General features: G+C 39.4%; 1 protein-coding gene across 2 annotated transcripts; it reads right to left on the bottom strand.

Moving 5' to 3' along the window:
• Positions 1–659: 659 nt before the first annotated feature.
• On the bottom strand, positions 660–21,507 carry LOC144651739 (alanine aminotransferase 2-like). 2 transcript variants are annotated; one of them, XM_078511711.1, is made up of 12 exons: positions 21,434–21,507; positions 19,165–19,251; positions 15,007–15,115; positions 13,957–14,087; positions 13,005–13,124; positions 12,400–12,529; positions 6,225–6,438; positions 5,574–5,682; positions 4,617–4,682; positions 2,874–3,105; positions 1,767–1,879; positions 660–1,162 (listed from the first exon to the last, which is right to left on the bottom strand). In XM_078511711.1, exons 1-11 carry the CDS (start codon positions 21,479–21,481, stop codon positions 1,767–1,769), a joined length of 1,359 nt encoding a protein of 452 aa, XP_078367837.1. In that variant the 5' UTR covers positions 21,482–21,507; the 3' UTR covers positions 660–1,162. The 2 variants fall into 2 exon arrangements, with proteins under 2 accessions (XP_078367837.1, XP_078367836.1); XM_078511710.1 differs by having other exon boundaries at positions 2,950–3,105.
• Positions 21,508–21,751: the final 244 nt, after the last annotated feature.

Raw genomic sequence — 21,751 nt, 5'->3', positions numbered from 1 at the left:
AGGCTTGAAACTTAAGAATTAGGTCATAGCCCCCTCACAAAGTAACGAATTTGTTCACACCTATTCACCTGTCCATGGGCTGCTGTACAACTAATGTTTAAAGAAAAACCTTATTCCAGTGTTTACATGAAGTTAGCTGTACAGAGACAAGCTTATTGGGGACACAAAATAAAAACTAATAAAGAAGCTAACACAACCATATGTGAATCACCATGTACTAATTTACATTAAGGTTTTGAGTGGGTAAACAATCTATGGTCTTAAATCATGACCAAAAGACAAAACAATTATTTTCTAGAAAATACTGGAAATATATAATTTTCTTTTAGAGTTCTTGAAAGAGTGAGGGGTGGGTGATCGCTTTACCTTGCTATTGAGAGGTCCTGAACGGTCATATAAAATCCCATTTCCCAGCCCAAATTACATTCCCAGCATAATATTTTCTCGATTTTCCAAATCCTAGCCCAGTTCCAGTTGTATTGTTTATTTGTTTGTGATTCCCATTCCCAGTGCCCGTGCCCCAAATTTCATTTTTCCAGGGGAAAATGCCCAAATCCCAGTTCCCATTTTACCCCTTCAATCCCCTCTATTAAGTCTTTCCTATCGATCACGGTGCAGGTAGGAAGTTAACGCATTGACTGATATGGAGTGGAACAATACAACTTTTACTATTTATTTACTAACATTTTTTAGTAAGGCCTACTATGGGACCTTAACTCCCGCGAGATTGTGCGAGCTAATGCGAGTTTAGGCGAGTCTGAAGGTGAGTTAAGAAAAATTTAACTTGCCTATCAGTTGCGAGTTTGTGCGAGTTAAGGCGAGTTAGGGGAAAATGACCCACCCAATGTTGAGGTGACAAGGTTCAAAAGATGCCTTGCAATCTTTTTATGTCTTGTATATAATAAGACTCCATTTTGTCCAATTACGAAAAAATTAAACGAAAAATTCCAGATGAGCTCCAAAATTAAATGAACCCAAATCTAAGGAATTGAATTTTTTCCTAACGAATTTATACAAAGTAACTAAATTGTCAAGTCACTGCTGCTATCGCCGCTCGTCATGACCATCATGATCTCTGTACTTGTCCATGAATTCCTTGTGAAACTTGCTAATTCGTTTGAACATAGGACCAACTTTTTCTTCAGAAGGTAAAATAGTAAATCTGCAATAAATAAAACGAGATTAATACAAACGACCGACGCTGAGCATCTTGGCCAGTTTATAGAAGACGATGGGCTTGATTACGTCCCAGCAAAACGTCTTGACTGAAAGCTTAGTTCTCCCAACGCATTGACTGATCAAAGAAAGGGCAGAAACGAGAGTACTGATTTTGAGGGCTAAAATGAAAAATCTAAAAAAAGCACAATCTTGCAAAACAAGAAGACAAATATTCACGCGGTCGAGTCGTTATATTACATGGAACTCTGGCGAACAGTCACGAGCACGCACGAGTAGTCTCGAATACAAACGTTCACTTCCGAACGGCCACGAGCACACAGAAGCCGTCCACGAACCCTAACGAGGACACAAACGCACTAGTACTCACCAGCACTTACGAACACTTGCGTGTATAGGAGCAGATTGTCTAGTTTGTCTAGTTTATCTGGAAAGTAACCTCACGCCAGTTGCGGGCTCCTAATTGAATAAAAAGGTCGCTTCAGACGCCGCCTTATTCGATTCGGCTTATGTAAAGTACGGCGTCTGACCCAGGCCTTAGCTTCGTTGAAATGTGCTAAGCGCGGTGTATAACAAAATAGTATTCTGACCTAAAATGGTGGGTTCCTTCTTTCTGTCCAAACAAAGTTCCATAAACGGGAGCTATCCCAGTAGCCTCTAGCATCTGCCAGCAGTAGAACTCGTCCGGTGTGCAGTTCTCTAGCTGAAGAGAACACAGTGAGAAAAATTGCATTCATCACTAACCTAATGTATATATTGTATAGCGTCTAATATAAGTAAATTAAAGGTGGCTCCATATGGTAATCATATATGATGTGGCGCGCGCAAATGTTATATTTTCAAATCTGGTTTTCGCATCCATTTTTTACTCCCAGTTTGCTCAAAACAATCAATAGCAATAAGCAACGATAAAATAGTGTCCTACTACCATCTCTGTTACTAATAAAATGTTAAATGGGTTAATTTCAAAATAATTCAACTTAAGCTTTTCTCCTACTTTCCCGGGGTACTTCTCATATACCTTAAAATTCCGGTTATAAGCCTCCCCCCCACGTATAAGCCCTCCCGGTTATAGGCCCTTCTACCTGGAAACAAAAAATACATCCAATTATATTTAGCACCCCCCCTGCCGGATGACGATACTGAACAGGGCTTATTGTTGCTTTATTACGCGTTTTTTAACTAAAAAACGTTTTTCGATCAACACTCCCGTGGCTCATTTCGAAACGCTTTTTTAATTCCGCTTATAGGCCCTCCCGGATATAAGCCCACCCAAAACCCCTTACGAAGTTGTATAAGCCCAGGGCTTATAACTGGAATTTTACGGTATAGTAGACTACAAAGGAGGCTCAACCCGAAAGGGGAACCTTTCTCACTTTAAAATATAGAAAAAGGTAGGAAAACTGTCATTGAGGTTCAAAAAATATCTCGAACAGACAAACTTAATGGCTTATTCATCTCAATCACAGACAAAAGTGTTGGGAAGCTTTGCACTTTTGTCCACCCCCCCCCCCCCCTCCTCTCCCTTACACTCCCTTATTCAAAGTTGAGCTACCTGGCTACTAGCAACCTTAAACAAGATTGTAAAGTGGGGTCCCGAAATCGATATGTGTAGCGGAGGAAGGGAGGGAGGGAGGCAGGGAGGGAGGGAGAGAGAGTGTTAGAAATGGTGTTTACTAATTCAAATCCGAACTCACCGTCATCGAAGCCTCCCCGTATGAAACTTTGTTGAGTTACCCCCCGAGTCCTGCTTAAAACAACTGATGTTCTTACCTTGGCCTCTTCGATAGCTTTTCGAGGGAGATGAATTTTGGGAAATGCATACAAGGCTCCAGTTACTTCATTACATGTCACTCCTTCTAAAGAATTCAACATTGACGTGGTGATCTTGGCTTTCCTTTGATAAGAGTCCAATATGGCTATCTTTTCCTGTGAAAAAGGTAAGAATACACAAGCAGCAGTATGCAACATCCGAAATTATCTTAATAATAATAATAATTAACATATATATAGCGCAACTTCTATATAAATACCCAGTTGCGCTTTATAATAAGCTCATTGACAAATTAACTTAAGAAAACTATTTACACTCTCAATGAATAACAATCAGATCATGAGCTATAAATTTCTAGAGGGGGACATTGGGGTTTGCGATATTGCGGCATTGGTCAATGTTTCTTGCGGTATTTCGTTAATTTTAATCTTGAATTGCGGTATTGCGGATGCGGTAGTTGGTATAAAAACGTATCCTTCAATTTTTTTCCGACCACTTTAAGCCATTTGTGGTCGTTTCGGAGGCAACCTGACACAGCAATATTTTGTCACATATTAAAACCTACAATTTGACTGTTTTAACAATCAGTTTAAAGCTGTGCCATTGTTTCCACGGTCCCATCGCTCGTCTTTGCCTCTTTTTTGCCCTCTCGTCAGCGAATCCGCCAGCTATACTGGCATCCGCCAGCTATACAAATTGCGGCATTTCCGGTTTTTTTTTTGCGGTATTGCGGTGTTCGTCAACCCCCAATATCTCCCTCTTTCGAGTATATAATAAGTTAAATATATAGAAGATATTACATGGTTGCACGGAGATATGAAATTTATCTTCGAGTGTTCAAATCGATATCTCACGAGTGAGCGAAGCGAACGAGTGGGATATCGATTTGAACACGCTGCGCTCACATTTATCGAAGATAAATTTCATATCTCCGCGCAACCATGTATTATTCTTTTTATTATATAAACCTACTAATTACGATGTTTTTGACGATTTTCCGAAGATTTCCGAAAATTTTCAAAATGTTGTCCGAAGGTTGTACGAATGATTCCGAACATTTTCCGGAAATGTCCGAAGTTTTCCGAAGATTTCCGAAGATTGCCGAGGAAGATCCGAAGATGTTTCGACTAAAGATCGATTTACTTTGGCCCATTGAGCATTGAAACATGGCAAACTCTGCAAGCTGATTGGTCAAAATGATATCACACGTGTGGATACCATTTTTATCCACACATGTGTGATACCATTTTTCTCGATTTGCTACACTCGCTAAAACACTGCAGTTTATCAGAAGCCCATGGGCTCCTGAGTTTATATAATAAATATACTAGTTATGCAACGCTTTCGAGTGGTATACATACTAGTTATGCAACGCTTTCGAGTGGTATACTATGGAATATCCCACGAGTCACTTGTATTTTCTCGGTATACACACGAGCCTTTAGGCGAGTGTGTATACGAAGAAAATACAAGTGACAAGTGGGATATTCCATAGTATACCACGAGAAAGTGTTGTGTAACTATTTTATACCATGCCATAGAAAATACGCTCACTAAATTTCATCGAAAATAAGATCGCAGCGCACGATGGGAAGGTTGGGTTGAATACCGTCGAATATACAACGGCTTTCCTGTATTCTGATTGCATAACTAGTATATATCTTACCTTGATAAACGTCTCGTATGACTCGTCCCCAGGCTGAGGCGGATTGCACATTGCACTCACGGCAGCCTTCAATAATAAATTAATTTTGCTTCAAGCTTTTTCTTTTTCTTTAACATCAACATATTTTTCTTAGGTGCATTATAAAACTAAACGTTTTCAGCTCAGTCGAGAACGTTAAACGTCTTTCCCGGAGTTTTCGTCTCGAGTTTGCCAAGCAACGGTTGCTAAGCAGCTGATCATACCATCATGGCGTGACAACCTTCGAAACTTTCAAAGTTTTTGTGTATGCCCTTGAAAAGTCTGCCGTAAGGTTTGCCTTATCCATAGAACAATAATTTCTTTTAGCTACTTACTCATGAATGCATGGGAGCCGGATTTGAATATGGACACGCCTTTGTAGGGCTTTCCACAAGTTGCTCGGCCAGTTTTCATATTTTGAGCACCTTTTTCCCCTTTGAGTAACTTTTTTTCCTTTCGAGCAACGTGATGCATTTTGAGCAATTTCTAGACCGAATATCTCCGAAAATTGTCCGCGTATCGTCCGAAGGCCATACGAACGTTTCCGAAGATCAACGATGTTTGCCGAAGATTTTCGTGGAAATCCGAAGACGTTTCGACGTTCGAAGTCAACAAACATGACGTCATCGATATCTTCACGATTTTTCTTGGTGGAAGAAATCCTTGTAATTCAAAAAAGTTTTGCCTAAAAATGTTATTTAGATACTTCTGTTGCAGTGAAATTGCATGAAACTGCTTAAAAATCTTACCTTCAAAGGGAAATTAGCATATATTTGGAGAAATTTTCTTGATAAAATGCAGCGTTTTGGATTTTTGGGGAAACTTTCGAGCACCTTTTTCAGAAATTTCCAGAAACTTTATGAATAACTTCGAGCAACTTGTGGAAAGCTCTACGCCTTTGTAGTTAGTTAAAGCAATCATATAAGATCTTTGTTATACCTGTCCAATCGTTGAAGGGCTACTATGCGGTGATAATTTGTTTTTAAACTGGCGTTTGACCTCTTTGCTGAATCCTACTAACTCTAAATAAGCTCCTCGTAAGCCGCACCTTAAACAAACAACAATAGAACACGAAATTAAAGCTTAACCAAAATGCTGGAAAGAAAATGAATGTCACGGTTAAGTAAATTAATGTAAAAAACTCTTGTATCAATCGTAAACAGCTAGGTGCAATGTGTTGGATGTGTTAACAGTTCTTACTATGTAGCCTAACGGTTATGTCTATATGGAGCACGATGCGTAAGGTCGTTTTACCCTTCATCAGAAGAGTGTTATGGCCTTATTCTATTTTATAGCTGGCCAAAAATAACAACGAACCATGCAGACATTATATGTCGGATTGCCTTTCAAACGCCTTGGTGACATATGTAATCAGGCCAGATTGTTTGGTCTCGCCACAGGTACCTGTTGCGGCAGGATATGCATCGCTCAAGAGTCGTATACAATATGTTACTCAGCCACATAATTATGTCAAAATTGTTCGAGTAGGTCTACGAACAAAACCATTTTAGTTTGCACTAATTCCTGTGACCAACGTAGTGTGAGTACTCAAAGGCACGCCAAAAGGAATAACAAATATCTCACACTCACTCGCCGTAAATTCCTTTGGAGACTGAGTTTATCGACATCAGTTGAAACTTATTGTACTCGGGTCCAAGGTCCCTCAGAACCTTCTTACACGAGTGGAACTGGGCCTCTTTGGTCAACACTATTTCTTGATACACTTCATCGGCAAATAAAACCAGTTTCTCTCTAGCGCAAAAGTTAATAACGTCCCTAATGTTGTCGTAAGTCAAGACGTTCCCTATGGAAAAAGAAAAAAGAATATATATATATATCAAAAACAGATACAAAAATAAATAACACGAACAAAAACATAGCTTGTACTTTGATAAGGACTGAGTTATACAACAAATCCTTTAACACTATATTAAATCAGTAAAACTGGATTTGAGTACTATTTGTCGTGTAAGGGTAGTCGGCCATCTAGGGGTTGACAATAATTGAGATCGTACAGCACATACTACGAATCTTTGATACCTGCTGGTAAATAAAACAAGAACATTAAGAAGCTTGAGAAGCTTAAAATCGGGCGCTTTGCCTTGAAAGGCAGGGTTCAGTACAGCAGAAACCACGAAGCAGTTACTTAAGTAGCACTCAGTCCGACTGTGTTTGCGTAAGTCACAGGGCTTGCATGAGCTGTATTAGTGTGCATAATATAATATCTAGAACGTTGTCGAGATTGCATTATTACTTAATGACATGATAGTTTCAATTTATAAATGTATCTCACACAATACAAATAAACGATTGAAGTAGACGACTAGACAATGTAAAGTTTTAAGACTTAGCAAAGTGCAGTGTATTGGTAATACTGTAAGGTGCGGTTTCACCTGAAGGTCGTGTGCTTTTCGGTATTTTCCAGGCATTGCACTTTGATGGGACAGTACTACAACTGTTTACCGGGGAACTACTATTGTCAAGAAAATGATCACAACTTGTTGATGAATGATTGAACATTTGTTTCATACCATTACTGTAATAGCAATTGATGAAGGCTTTTAGTCCTGAACCAAAGTATAAGGACTGGGAAATACTGAAACCCATTATCAGCCACCTTAAACGGAAATATCTTGTTGGTGTTTCAAGGAATCCAAGGAAACTTCACTCATCCCATGTATCTATGTATTGCGGTATTTTGTAATTTTTTGAGTGATTTTTGGGGATGTTTGGCAGGTGATAGTTTTTTTAAAAGAATTAGTAAAATTTAGACAACTAAGAAATATTGAAAATTTAATGTGAATTTAACATTGGAATTTGAAGTTAGAAATTGGCAGACGGACACCAAACAGTCCCGTGACATCCTGGAGTGTTTTTGCATGGGGGTCAACTGTGTGATGATGTTTCCATTTTTTTCTTCAATCCCCACTGATAAAGAACTGTTGTTGGTGTTATGTTGGTGTTATCACATGTCAAGCCTTTAACAAGGTATGAAAGAACACAAGGATTTAAATTATTCTGGTGCTCAATTTTTGCGTAACTAAAATTAATGTTGCTTAAATTCCTGATGGATTCTGTCTTAAACTGTTACGAGCTTAGTATTTCCAAATTATTGCATGTCAATGTAAGGCAAGACAAGACATGCCTTGGTTCTTATGTAATTCTCTTAAAAACACATAAGATATTGACTATAATTTTGTCTGTGCTATGGCAATTCACAGTGGGGTGGTCTTGATGTGTCTTTAACTTGTAGACTGGACTGGACTGGACTAGTAAAACGCGGACTAGTAAAACGCGGACTTGTAAAACGCCTCTAGACACTTCGAATTCCTTGGTCACAATCGTCTTACGGCTCTCTTCAATACATAATGTCTCAAAAAAACAGTAACCTCAGAAAGAAGTCAGAAGCAAATAAGGTCGAAAGACCGAATTTGAACATATAACGGCAAATGTTCTAATGTCACGAACGTAGGAGTCGTGTAGGCCCGTCACCTTTATTTACCACATACTGCCCCCAAATTAAAACAGTACCCTCAGAAAGAAGTCAGAAGCAAATAAGGTCGAAAGACCGAATTTAAACATTTAACGGCAAATATTCTAATGTCACGAACGTAGGAGTCGTGTAGGCCCGTCACCTTTATTTACGATTGACTGTTGATTTCTAGACGGGCCCCGTTCTACCTCGTGCGAGCAATACAAACGACTGCACTCAACAGACGTCAAGTAGTGGAAAGAAAGAAACATATGCACACAACTCATAGCATCAATCCCGTTGTTTTAGTAGGGGTTTGCAGAACGAACATGTGCTATACTGCAAAAACATCTCCACGCTAAAACAGACCATAGAGTGCTCAAAAAAGCTAGAAATATGCCGTCGAAGAAACACACAAGAGCTTCAAACACAAATTGTTTCGCTCGCTAAACCGTTTAGTTTTATCCGATTTACAAGCGCTTGTTTTACAAGTCCGCGTTCTACAAGTCCGTGCTTAACAAGCCCTCGTTTTACAAGTCCGCGTTTTACTAGTCCTCGTTTTACAAGTCCGCGTTTTACTAGTCCGCGTTTTACTAGTCCGCCTTTTACAAGTCCGCGTTTTACCTGAGTCCGCGTTTTACTAGTCCGCGTTTTACAAGTCCGCGTTTTACTAGTCCGCGTTATACTAGTCCGCGTTTTACAAGTCCGCGTTTTACTAGTCCGCGTTTTACTAGTCCAGTCCAGTCCTCGAAATACAGTATGCCAAAACTCCCCGCCCTCTAAAGATAAGTCCTTGACGGTTCTTGTCGTTTTTCGGTGCCTATTCATCTTCGGCATCTTTCTCGTCCACCTCTCGTTCTGTCCTGTGTCTGTCATCACACGAAAGAAAAGCTGATTCTCAAAAAATCTGCCACAAAAGGAAATTGACAAAAACAATATGAAAACCATATATCGAAAGTTTCTTATTCTAAAATTTTATCATACGTCTTAATTCAGAGCTACAAAGAAGTTCCTCCTTTTGAGTTATTGATACTGTTCTTACAGTACCTCTTTCCACTAGCGAAATTTTACAAAATTCCTTCGCGGCGAAAAGGTAGCGCGAATCCAAAACAGACTCCAATCGAGAGTGGGTTAATTCTAGATTACTATTAATTAACTATTACAACATTCATTTTTAAAATAGTTTCCCAAGCCGACTAAGCTAACTAAACGTCGAGTGTATCTTTCAGTAAACAAAACATGCCGTTATGACGCCGGAAATCCAGCTCACGCATACTATACCCCGTGACTCACGCAAACCTCCGACTTACGTGCTACTACAGTCATTCCTTTCTAAACATTTTTTTTTTTGACCACCACCGTACCTTTCTACCCAAAAAACTCATGAAACCGCCCGGTTTTAACCTGTTTTAACCTTTCAAAAATTAGAGCGTTCGAAACTAAATAAGATCCGTAATCACAAACAACATACAGCCGTTTACCAGCACTCTTTAAAACTCCTGAAACCCTTCAAAATCAGGCAAAATAAATCTTTGAAATAACCTTTATCAATGTTTCTTATTTTTTATTCAGTTCTATAAAATGCCTTTCATACACTACTGTCAAACAAAAATTTCAATTTCCTCAAAGTTTCAAGACAAAAGAATAACAAATATTTCGTGCACAATGTAATTTGATTAAGCCAATATTATCACGTCTAAAAATACTTCAAGCAATTCAGTGAAAACCCGTTTTTTTTTCGTATCAACGAAAATAACAATAAGATCAAAAGGAAGAAAGGAACCTTTCTAATTATTTGAAGACTTTCAAAGCCGTGATATTATGCATCCAATCCGCGATAAAATTTAATTACAACAAAATCCAAGTTCTCATTTTGAATTCCATTTTTTTCAGTTGATACCTTTATCCAACTTGTGAAAAATTCCATTCAAGTTCCTATTAATACTGTACATTCCCAATGTTTTGCTCAGGTCTTCAGAAGCGTCTTACTAACCAAATCTAAAATAATTCCAAAACATGCTGTACAAACATTCTACTCTTTGTGACAAACGACTTGACGACCAATTGTTCAGAAATGAAAATCGACACAGTTCTTGCTAAATAAAAAAAAAGTTTTACGGCGGAGTCAGGCTCAAAAAATATACCGCAAGATCACACCCCCATTCATAGTCAGAAACCAGCAAACCATCTAGTTTGCTAAAAAAAACACTGCGTGACATCAATGACGTTACCTTTTTCATTTACAAAAATAACTTTAACTTGTCAAAGTAAGTGCAATTTCACAATGGTAAATATCAGTACAGTATGGGGCCCAGTTCTCGGCCGGGTCCAGTTCTCGGCCACTTTGTGTTTAACGCGTTTTTTCACACTCCAGTTGAATCAAAAGAAAAAGGTATTTCCTTCAAACGATAGACTGATTCATGTGCTTTAAGTATCTTGAGTTTGATCGTTCAATTCGATATAGAAAGCTCACACGTCGAGTTTACGCGGAGGTAGGTGAATTTGCATTCCCGAAAAAGTTGTTTGTTTACGGCTCCAAATTCATGGATGTAGTTAAATTCGTATTTTATCCAAAAGCCCCCACCATACGAGCTAATTTTTGGCATGTGAAACGTAGAATTATTCAGCTTTCTGCTTTAGTTAACTTTTCGTTGAACCGTTGTATTTTTTGGTCTTAATTTACTTCGAAATTTTTTCTTGCGACGTTTGCGTATTTGCCAGTTCTCGGCCACCCTGCTCGCTATCACAGCTTAGCGCTTGGTTTTTAATATAATTTCATCTGCTGCTGCCAGAATGAAAGAAAAAAATGTTTTAAAAATAAAGTTCAATCTTATCTCTAAGTTTTGAGCTGACTCTTGTCTTGTCTATTATTTCTACAACACCTAAATCTTTCAAGACCTTTTCACTGCAAAATAAACCATCTAAATGCACGGGTCACACAATGCGGTTTTGCCAGAACCTGCACATAGGCAACTAGGCGCGTTAAAATCCTTCTTTTCTAAAGTAAAACAAAGCATCATAAAAATAATTTGGGATCGATATAGTATAAATAGGTTTACAGAGTGATTTTATGACTGTGAAAATTAATTGAGCATTTTTTTACAGATAATTACGCACAAGCTTTTTAGTGGCCGAGAACTGGGCCAAGGTGGCCGAGAACTGGGCCCACAAATGGAGCTTTTATTTTTATTATTGCTCGGGCAAATTAATTTTTGACCGGTCGATAGCTTTACACCAAAAAGCTGAATAATGTAGCTAGCTCTGGGAGAAATTTCAAGTTCCTGCGGTTCTTCTGAGGTAAGAAATACAAGTTTACATCAAAAGTGGCCGAGAACTGGGCCCACAAATGGAGCTTTTATTTTTATTATTGCTCGGGCAAATTAATTTTTGACCGGTCGATAGCTTTACACCAAAAAGCTGAATAATGTAGCTAGCTCTGGGAGAAATTTCAAGTTCCTGCGGTTCTTCTGAGGTAAGAAATACAAGTTTACGTCAAAAGTGGTCGAGAACTGGGCCAAGGTGGCCGAGAACTGGGCCCACAAATGGAGCTTTTATTTTTATTATTGCTCGGGCAAATTAATTTTTGACCGGTCGATAGCTTTACACCAAAAAGCTGAATAATGTAGCTAGCTCTGGGAGAAATTTCAAGTTCCTGCGGTTCTTCTGAGGTAAGAAATACAAGTTTACGTCAAAAGTGGCCGAGAACTGGGCCCCATACTGTACTTTGCCCCGTAAGCTTTTTTTCTCTGTCCTTCCGCCGAAGCAAAAAAACACAACCTGATTACACATTAACCCAAAAGTCGACCAAGTGTGCCTGCAACGATTTCCTGTCAAAACTAAAATGAAAACCATTGCGGTATGCGTCACCCGTAGCGGTTTTGTAGCAACCCCAAGCTATCCCCGTCTTTTTGGCCGCGCCAGGAGACTACGCTCTAGGACGACCAAAGGGTAAACTATAAATCGGCCACGCCCGATTAATTATACTTTATTGAGAACAGCTATAAAATAATGATTATGTCAAGAAACAACGTTCTATAAAATTAAAAAAAAATCTACCAGCGTTAATGAGAAAAGGAACAAAAAGGACATTGCAGGGATTAACCGGTGGTATTACTAGAAACAATGACCAGTCGATAAATACGAACTCTGACTGTTCAGTGGCCTCAACATTCTAATCCTTTCGTAATTTTTTCTTTCGAGTTCAGTGGCTCAGCCACTTTGATTATATCAAGTGAGAACAAAGGAAGTTTCTCTGATATGATTCAAAGCAATCATGACTTCGTCACTTGATACCTGTGGGATTGCCCGGATTAATGAGCACCAGTCCCCTCGGTGTACAGTGCGGCCTGGCCTCGTCTAGTGCTCTCTTCAGTTCACTGATGCTCAAATTCCAGTTGTTTTCTTCGTCCAAATAGTAAGGAATCTGTCCAGAAAAAAATTATATAGAATAATTACATGACATTGAGGCGTTCTTCTCCTCCAACGTTAAAAAATCCATTTAGTAAGGAAAATAAGTTAATGCTGATTAGTGGCGGACTCTATGAGTACGTTTACGATGAAGTCTGCGTGGGAGCCAGTGACCTCTACCGCATGAAGCGTATCCTGGTTTCCGTAGCATGAAGCGACTAGGAGTATTTCTACTATCCCCTAGATGGGATATTATATAGCTTATCGCAGGATACCCCCAGCATTAAATTCACCGATACCTATTTATGCACCTGGGTGGAAAGAGGCTCTGTGAGAGTTAAATGAAGAATATAAAGACAAATCGTAATATGAAGATCTTTAAATAGCATGCACAAACTGACCTACGCATTTACTTGAAATGACATCGTGAGCGATGTCGAAACGTTGTTTTTTAATCTCGTTATTTTTTTTTTACTTAAGACAAATCTTACGGTGTAAAAGTTTTCATCTGTGATCCTGGCAGTGTACTGAAAAAACACCGGAATCGGAATCATGAGTCCTGCCCTCCCCCAGTCGTTGGTAGAACTAGTCTTGAGCGCTGCGAGGCCAATCTGGAATTACATGAAAAGTGTCTGTCAGTGAATGTTCCTTAGTTGCTTAATAAAGAAGTAGCGGAAACTGACAGAATACTGTAGTACAGAGTAGAACAAACAATTGGAGTAAAACCGGTTAAAGACTGAAGCGACTAGGAATATTTCTTATCCCCCCGGAAGGACGCTAGTCCATCGCAGGGTTACCCCCAAGCATTAAATTCGCCGGTACCCATTTATACACCTGGGTGGAAAGGGGCACTGTAAGAGTAAAGTGCCTTACCCAAGAACACAACACAATGACCCCAGCCAGGGCCTGACCCCGGACCGCTCGATCCGGAGTCCAGCGTGCTAGCCGATTTGGCCACCACGCCTCCCAGTGCTTACTTACCGATAGAGAATTCCTCGCTGACATCATTATTTTCTTTTTTTCTCATTAGCAAACGGCTTTCCGTAGAGAAGGCCAAATGCTATTTACAAATTGACTCCCAACAATTGATCCCTTAAAAGGTCTAGAACCTTCAAACGTAACATACTCAATGTGGTTAGGTACAGAGATAGCCTCCCACGCAGTCGTTCTTAGGGGCGATCGTGTTTCACTCCTCCCCACGAACGCCTGCTTAACCGAGGCCAACATCAGTCCTTTCCGCCGCTAAGCCAATCAGGCGTTCGTGGGGAGGAGTGAAACACGATCGCCCCTAAGAACGACTGCGTGGGAGGCTAGTACAGAGAGGAATTTCATACAAAATATTGTATCTATGAGCCTACTAGCTGTGTTAGGTTCGCAAAGTGTTGTACATCCGCAATCTTTTCCCGTACCGTAGACTGTTTTGTAATTGTTCTTATAACGAACCTGTATCCCTATTGCTCCCCCGTTTGTTAAAATGATGTCATCTGGGTCCGCAGGATAATCATCTCTTCTTGAGATGTACTTGGCTACATCTTCACGAACAATTCTCAATCCAATAATATCAGTGTAAGAACCTACACAAACACAATGTCGTTGATCAGATCTTTGATCAAGAGAGAATGCTTTGATATAGGGACACAGTGTTATTAAGGTTTTGGAGCAGGGTTGATTACTTTAACCGGCAACATAATTATCCTGCTTGTGGTCATACGTTTTGGATTACATCCCTATCCAGAAAGAATCTGGTTTTAAATCAGACAAGTCACGCCTTGGCTGGTTTTCGCTTCTTGTTTCAAGGAGTAATGACTTTTAAACGACTTTAATACCGCCATCCTTTCTCTTAGGGGAAGAGTAAGTCTCCACTAATCCAGAAAATTGATGATTGACAACAACATCCTCACCCTAAGTTTTTTTTTCTCTAATCACAGGCAGATTAACACAGCTAGGGCGGTGCAAATTAAAAATCATACAGCAAAACAAAATGTAGGTCTTGCCGTAAGGCAACTTTTCATCTTTCCTGCAACGTTTTGTATTCTGATCAATTTTTAAACCTTAGATTTCCGAAAAAAAAATCCGAGTGTTGTTTTAAGGCCATACGAACGTTTTCGAGCATTTTTCGAACTTTTCCGTAGATAAACGAAGTTTGGCGAAGATTTCCGAGGAAGTTCAGAAGATGCTTCAACTTTTGAATCATTCAGCATTAACTCGTCAGCAAACATGACATCATCGGTATCTTCACGACTGTTCTCGGTGAAAGAATTTCTTGTAATTCAACAAATTTTTGCCTTAAAACGTTATTTAGATTATATTTCTGTTTCAGTGAAATTGCAAAGGGAAATGAGCATATATTTGGAGAAATTTAAAACGTTTTGGATTTTTTTCGAGCAACTTTCTAGATTTTGGAGCAACTTTCTGGCAACTTTTTAAGAAATTTTGAGCAACTTTGGAAAATTTGGAAAATTCCCAGCATCTTTGGAACAGCCTTATTCTTGCCTATTGAGAATCCGAGTGTTGTCTTGAGAATTCTGCGAGCTTTTTCTCTGACATCCTGTGGGTAGCTTGAGTCGTCAAGAAAATGCGGACAAAGCACACATGCCAGAAACTGTTGACAGAGATAGGAAAGTACAAATTTAGTGCAGTAAAACGCGGTATAACGAAACCCTTAACAATGAAGTCTTCAGTATACTGGGAACCACCCACCGATTAATTTTCGCGCGCAATCAACGGATAAAACATCAAGCTTTACAAAATCGTACGATGGATATCAGGCAATATAATATATACTCCGATACGATTTGAAATCTGTCGCCCGATTTTATAAAACAGTACAAAACAAACAAACAACATCACGTCTAACTTTTTTAATCAATTACAAGATGAACGCGCTGTTTTGAGATCAAAATTCGCTGTTTACCCAGCTAAGCAAGATGGAATTTCTTTCAGGATTTCCTGTGAATTTGGCTACGTTGATATCGGCGAGACTGGCAGACCTTTTCAGAGCACGCCCACAATATCGGACACCACCCGTTTTGGAATGGCGTATTGATCGTGATACTCTTTGTTACACATGCAGGGTCAAAGAGCTAATTCACATAAGGATTCACCCTAACAACGTCAACAGCAATAGTGTACCGTAAACACACGCAGATAAGCCGCACCTCTTTAGGCACTTTTCTTAATCGATTGTTTTGGACATGGAGTGAAAATTAGGATGAATCCACGCGATGGCGGATTTCCAAAAAGACCCAAACTGTACATGTCAAGTTTCAAACCGGCCGGTTTTGCTGGATCTGGAGTGAAAACAAGTTTTAATCTGCACGGTGGTATTTTAACACAAGGGCCCAAAATCGTCATTTTCAGTTCCTCTTGAGGCACTTTTCTTAATCCATTGCTTTGGTCCTGGAGTGCAAATTAGGATGAATCCCCGTGATGGCGGATTTCCAAAAAGTCCCAAACTGTACATTTCAAGTCTCAAACTGGCCGGTTTTGCAGGATCTGGAGTGAAAACAAGTTTTAATCTGCACGGTGGTATTTTAACACAAGGGCCCAAAATCGTCATTTTCAGTTCCTCTTGAGGCACTTTTCTTAATCCATTGCTTTGGTCCTGGAGTGCAAATTAGGATGAATCCACGTGATGGCGGATTTCACAAAAGACCCGAACTGCACATTTTAAGTCTTAAACTTGTTGGTTTTGCTTGATCTGGAGTGAAACTCAGCTTTAATCGGCGTTGTGGTATTTCAACACACAGGCCAAAAATCGTCATTTTCAGTTGCTCGTGTAGCACGTTTCTTAATCCATTGTCTTGGACGTGGAGTAAAAATTAAGATGAATACACGTGATGGCGGATTTCCAAAAAGAACCAAACTGTACATTTCAAGTCTCAAACTGGCCTGTTTTGCTGGATCTGGAGTTAAAATAACCTTTAATCTGTGTGGTGGTTTTCAAACGCATGGGCCCAAAATCGTCATTTTCAGTTCCTCTTGTAGCACTTCTTTTCATCCATTGTTTTAGACCTGGAGTGAAAATTAGGATGAATCCATGTGATAGCAGATTTCCAAAAAAGACCCAAACTGTAGATGTCAAGTCTCAAACTGGCCAGTTTTGCTGGACCTGGAGTGAAAATTAACTTTAATCTTCGTGGTGGTATTTTATCACAAGGAACCAAAATCGTCATTTTCAGTTCCTCTTGAAGCACTTTTCTTAATCCATTGTTTTGGACGTGGAGTGAAAATTAAGATGAATCTGCGTGATGGCGGATTTTTAAATAGACCCAAACTGTGCATTTCAAGTCTTAAGCTGGCCGGTTTTGCTGGATCTGAAGTGAAAAAATAGCTTTAATCTGCGTGGTGGTATTCCAACACAAAGGCGAAAATTCGTCAGTTTCAGCTCTTCTTTAGGCACTTTTCTTAATCGATTGTTTTGGACCTGGAGTAAAAATTAGAATGAATCCGCCTGATGGCGGATTTCCAAAAAGACCCAAACGGTACATTTCAAGTGTCAAACTGGCCAGTTTTGCTGGGTCTGGAGTGAGAATAAGCTTAAATCTTGCTGGTTGTATTTCAACACAAGGGCACAAAATCGTCATTTTCAGTTCCTCTTGTAGCACTTTTCTTAATCCGTTGTTTTGGACCTGGAAATAAAATAAGGATGAATCCACGTCATGGCGGATTTCCAAAAAGACCCAAACTGTACATTTCAAGTCTTAAACTGGCCGGCTTTGCTGGATCTGGAGTGAAAATAAGCTTTAATCTACCTGGTGGTATTTCAACATAAGGGCCCAAAATCGTCATTTTCAGTTTCTTGTGTAGCACTTTTCTTAATCCGTTGTTTTGGACCTGGATTGAAAATTAAGATGAATCCACGTGATGGCGGATTTCCAAAAAGACAAAAACTGTCCATTTCAAGTCTTAAACTGGCCGTCTTTGCTCGATCTGGAGAGAAAATAAGCTTTAATCTACCTGGTGGTATTTCAACAAAAAGGCCCAAAGTCGTCATTTTCAGTTTCTTGTGTAGCACTTTTCTTAATCCATTGTTTTGGACCTGGAGTGAAAATTAAGATGAATCCACGTGATGGCGGATTTCCAAGAAGACCCAAACTGTCCATTTCAAGTCTTAAACTGGCCGTCTTTGCTGGATCTGGAGAGAAAATAAGCTTAAATTTTCGTGGTGGTATTTCAACACAAAGGCAAAAAATTGTCATTTTCAGTTCCTCACTAGTCACTTTTCTTAATCGAATGTTTTGGACCTGGAGTGAAAATTAGGATGAATCCATGTGATGGCGGATTCCCAACTGCACATGTCAAGTTTCAAACCAGCCAGTTTTACCGGATCTGGAGTGAAAATAAGCTTTAATCTACCTGGTGGTATTTCAACAGAAAAGCCCAAAGTCGTCATTTTCAGTTCAGTTGGTCTTGTAGCTTTTTTCTCATTACATTGTTTTGGGCCTGGATTGAAAATTAGGATGAATCCACCTGATGGCGGATTCAAAAAAAGACCCAGACTGTACATTTCAAGTCTTAAACTGTCCGGCTTTGCTGGATCTGGAGTGCAAATAAGCTTTAATGTACGTGGTGGTATTTTAACACAAGGGCCCAAAATCCTTTTCAGTTCCTCTTTAGGCTTTTTTCTTAATCCGTTGCTTTGGTACTGGAGTGCAATTTAGGATGAATCCACGTGATGGCGGATTTCCAAAAAGACCCAAACTATACATTTAAAGTCCTAAACTGGTTGGTTTTGCTTGATCTGGAGTGAAAATAAGCTTCAATCTGTGTGGTCATCTAGGGTGCGGCTTATCTGCGGGGATATTATTGGAAAAGGTGCCATAAATTTCCGTGGATTGACACTCTCATACTACAAGAGCGAACTGGTCATTGCTTTTACAAGTTTCACAACTCCTAAAAGTTGTTTGCAGTGTCAACGATGGCCTATTACTTCAACAGTAATCGATACTCCCTGAGCGAGAAAATACGACAAGTATTTGCATTGTAGATGGTCTACTGTTTCTTCTGCCTTTAGCACTGATGGCGAATTTTTTTTCGTACTGATTATGACACTCTCTTCATGCAACATGTTTTTCTCCATCTTGTTACTTTTTAGTTCGTATTCGTCTTGTCCAAAATTTGAGTTGCTAAATTCAGGGCGCGTCTTTCGCGGGTGTTTAAGTGATCGAAATTACAGAAGTATACAAGGTTACGCGTAACCAGCAGTCGGCCGCATCACCTGATGAAGACTAGCAGTATGCAGTCGAAATATCGTGAGAGAAACGATAATTCGATAATATATCAGGGTACCAAAGGAAGTGTGTGTGTGTGTGTGTGTGTGTGTGGGGGGGGGGGTATGGCAGGTCGGAGCTCGGACCTTAAAATTAGCCCTTAAATTAGGGAGCCTCTTTATTATTTTGGTGCAAAGCGTAGATCCCTAAAAACGTTTATCACAGACGCCCGCAAACCTATTCATCTGGGGGCTGAAGCCCAGGAAAACTAAAGTACGCCGGGTACACTTTTGGGACCCTAATAAATTACAAAAGAAGTTTAAGTAAGAAGTTAAGAAGTTTATGTACACGAAAAATTAAAATGTTTGGGTCAGGAGATGTTTTTTTAGGAAACCTTTACATCGCAAATGTATTGCGATACTCAAAAATTATTACTTACCTGTCTCACAGACGTGATGGGTGGCTGGCCGAATGCTTGAGGGTCTCCATAAAGTACTACAACTTCATCAAAAGGTTTACTGTCACCCTAGTAAAATACAACAATAATCCAGCTGCGGGGCTGTTTAATATTCTCAGAGTAAAAGAAATAATACAATTCAGTCCAGGCAAGTAAAGACCCGCAATTAAATCAGCCAATGTGATTTTTTAGCCCAAGGTTACTAAGTGGTCTGTTCATGGCCGCTGCACAGAGTACAGTTTAAAGGTACTATGTCACGGATTTAAACAGATTTTTGAACAGCCAAAATTTATTTTTGTGTCGTAGGAAACTTCAAAATAATGACCAATTTTTATAAACAATTACTATTTTAGAGCACTGAAAACTGTTTAAAAGCGAGTTTGGTTGTGAATGGCTCGGATGCAAATAGACTGCAATTTGAAAACGTTAGCCAACGCTTTCAAGTTGTTTCCGTGCGCCTTCAAAAAAATCTATATTTATAGCTGAAGTTTGGTTATATCTTTACTAGCTAAATGTTCAAAGATAACGTGTTAAGTTGCCTTACCCCTTATTACCAAAAATCTGCAAAATCCCCGTGAAATAGTCCCTTTAACACGAGAGGAAAAGCATTAGTTTACATCTTGATGTTAAATTAGCCGATAGAGCTGCTATAGAGTCTTCCTATTTCTAAGTATGGCATTACTAGCCAAGCTTCTGTAGCAAATAAATCTACCAAATAAAACCGAAAATATATGAAAAAAGCACTTTGTTCTAGAAAGAATACTACCACAAGGAAAGCATAGGGTTTTCTCAAACAAACATACCTTTCGGATATGAATACAAAAAACGTAGATATACTCCACGTTTTCCCTAGTGTACAGTCAGGTGCTCCCCATCCCTACCCTCTTCACAAGAATAATTGATATCAATTAATTAATCCGAACTATAAAGTTTATGACATAGCGCATTAGTGGTTAAGAGAATTAAGAATTAGTGGGTTAGCAGACAACAGCCCACTTACCAACACAAAAGCGCATTCTGCACTAAAAATGGCATGAAACAGGGTAAACCTTCATTGTATTTTGTCTAGAGTTGTTAGAGAAGAACCCGTGTAGCACTGTTGTAAGCGTATACAAAAGAAACCGCGGCGAAGGAAAGAGGACTATTGCATAATAGGCCTTATCATTTTTCCCGCGAACTGCGTCAATTTGTGGGAAAAAATACAGACAAATGTATGGAAATTAAAAAAGTAACTGAACGCTTTCTAGCCCAGCTACATCTTTCAAACTTGGCGAATAAAAACTTTTGCCTAGTATCTTAACTTTACAATTTATAAGTTGTCCAGAATTCGATTTTTGTAACAGATATTTGCCGTCGGATTCCCATACAAATACTGTAATTTCTACCCGCTTTGCCTACTCGTCAAGATGGCGTCGAAAACCGTGATAAGGTCTATTTCTGACATAATTTGGAAAAACGAGCACAATTTTTGCACTTTTGATAAAAGTAGCACTGCTAGCATAATTGGAATATTTTTTGTATTTTTAAAGGAAAGATTACCAGATTCATGACTTTCTTGGTCTCTAAAATTGATAATTTTCAAGTTGTGTCCATGGTTAAGCATGTTTTCATTCGTCTGGGGGAGGGAAAGGAAGGTTACCGCAATATTGCATCGCTCGTCGCCTTGCATTGGGGACTGGGTAGACTGGAAGTAAAGATTGCGTCAGTCTCAGTTTCCGCTTTCACAAGCAAAATTAGATAGTTACCTCACCCTGTATTGTGAATAACGTTTAAGTATCGAAAATGAAGAATAAAAAAATCTGAATAATTGCGTGTCATTCTTATAACGCTCCTGCTGAACTAACTGTTTTCATTGTACAAAATTGCAGTAGAATTCTGATAATTGCCCCCACAAATCTCAGACGCACCTTACCCACCTCCTCCCCCCTCCCGTCGGTTGTTAGCGCTAGCGCTTCTTTTACTTCGCTTGTCTCTTCCGGGAAGGCGAGCCAAAGTGTTTACTTAATAAGTTGCCCCACCCACCAGGGTTACCTTGCCTGACAAGGCGAGACAACTTACCTTTCGCCCTAGATATGAGTCTGCTATCCTCATATAAGCAGTTGATTGACCGTTTTTTTCCAAAAGCTTCCTGTTTTCAATATAGACAATTATTTGTATGCATTATATTACAGCGACGCAAAAAACGGTGTGAATGTGCTCATTGAACGGCATGTAGAAAGGCGTGTTAAAAATTGTATTATTGTGAACTTACATAGAAGGTACATCCAGCTCCCTCGTAAGGACAGACCACCATCGTCATCGTACAAACATCCCTCACATGAGACTCTACCTAAAAATGAAGCATGGAAATGATAAATGAAATACATGATTCGTTTTAATTTGTGCTTGTGATTGTATTCTTCAGGATAAGTTGGAAGCATTGAGAATCTTGCTCTCCTATAAAAGCCTACAGCGCACGCGCTTCGTGGCGGCCGTCTACATCAGTCGAAGACATTCTCTTGCCCGCTCTTTTAAAGAGAACTATAACCGGTTTTAAATTGAATTAGGTAGCAGATGATAAAACTGATCC

Source organism: Oculina patagonica, chromosome 4 (genome assembly GCF_052425735.1).
Source record: "Oculina patagonica isolate OP01 chromosome 4, crgOcupat, whole genome shotgun sequence".
NCBI lineage: Eukaryota > Metazoa > Cnidaria > Anthozoa > Scleractinia > Oculinidae > Oculina > Oculina patagonica.
This window is presented reverse-complemented; position numbering and strand designations above follow the sequence as displayed.

Bases quoted from the DNA above. Each gene is read 5' to 3' on its own strand.
- LOC144651739 (XM_078511710.1), bottom strand. From the start codon at position 21,481: ATGACGATGGTGGTCTGTCCTTACGAGGGAGCTGGATGTACCTTCTAT. The intron at 15,116-19,164 runs GTAAGTAATAAT...CTCTGTCAACAG, and splicing joins CCATCACGTCTGTGAGACAG to TTTCTGGCATGTGTGCTTTG. The intron at 4,683-5,573 runs GTATAACAAAGA...TTATTATTGAAG, and splicing joins GCCCTTCAACGATTGGACAG to GCTGCCGTGAGTGCAATGTG.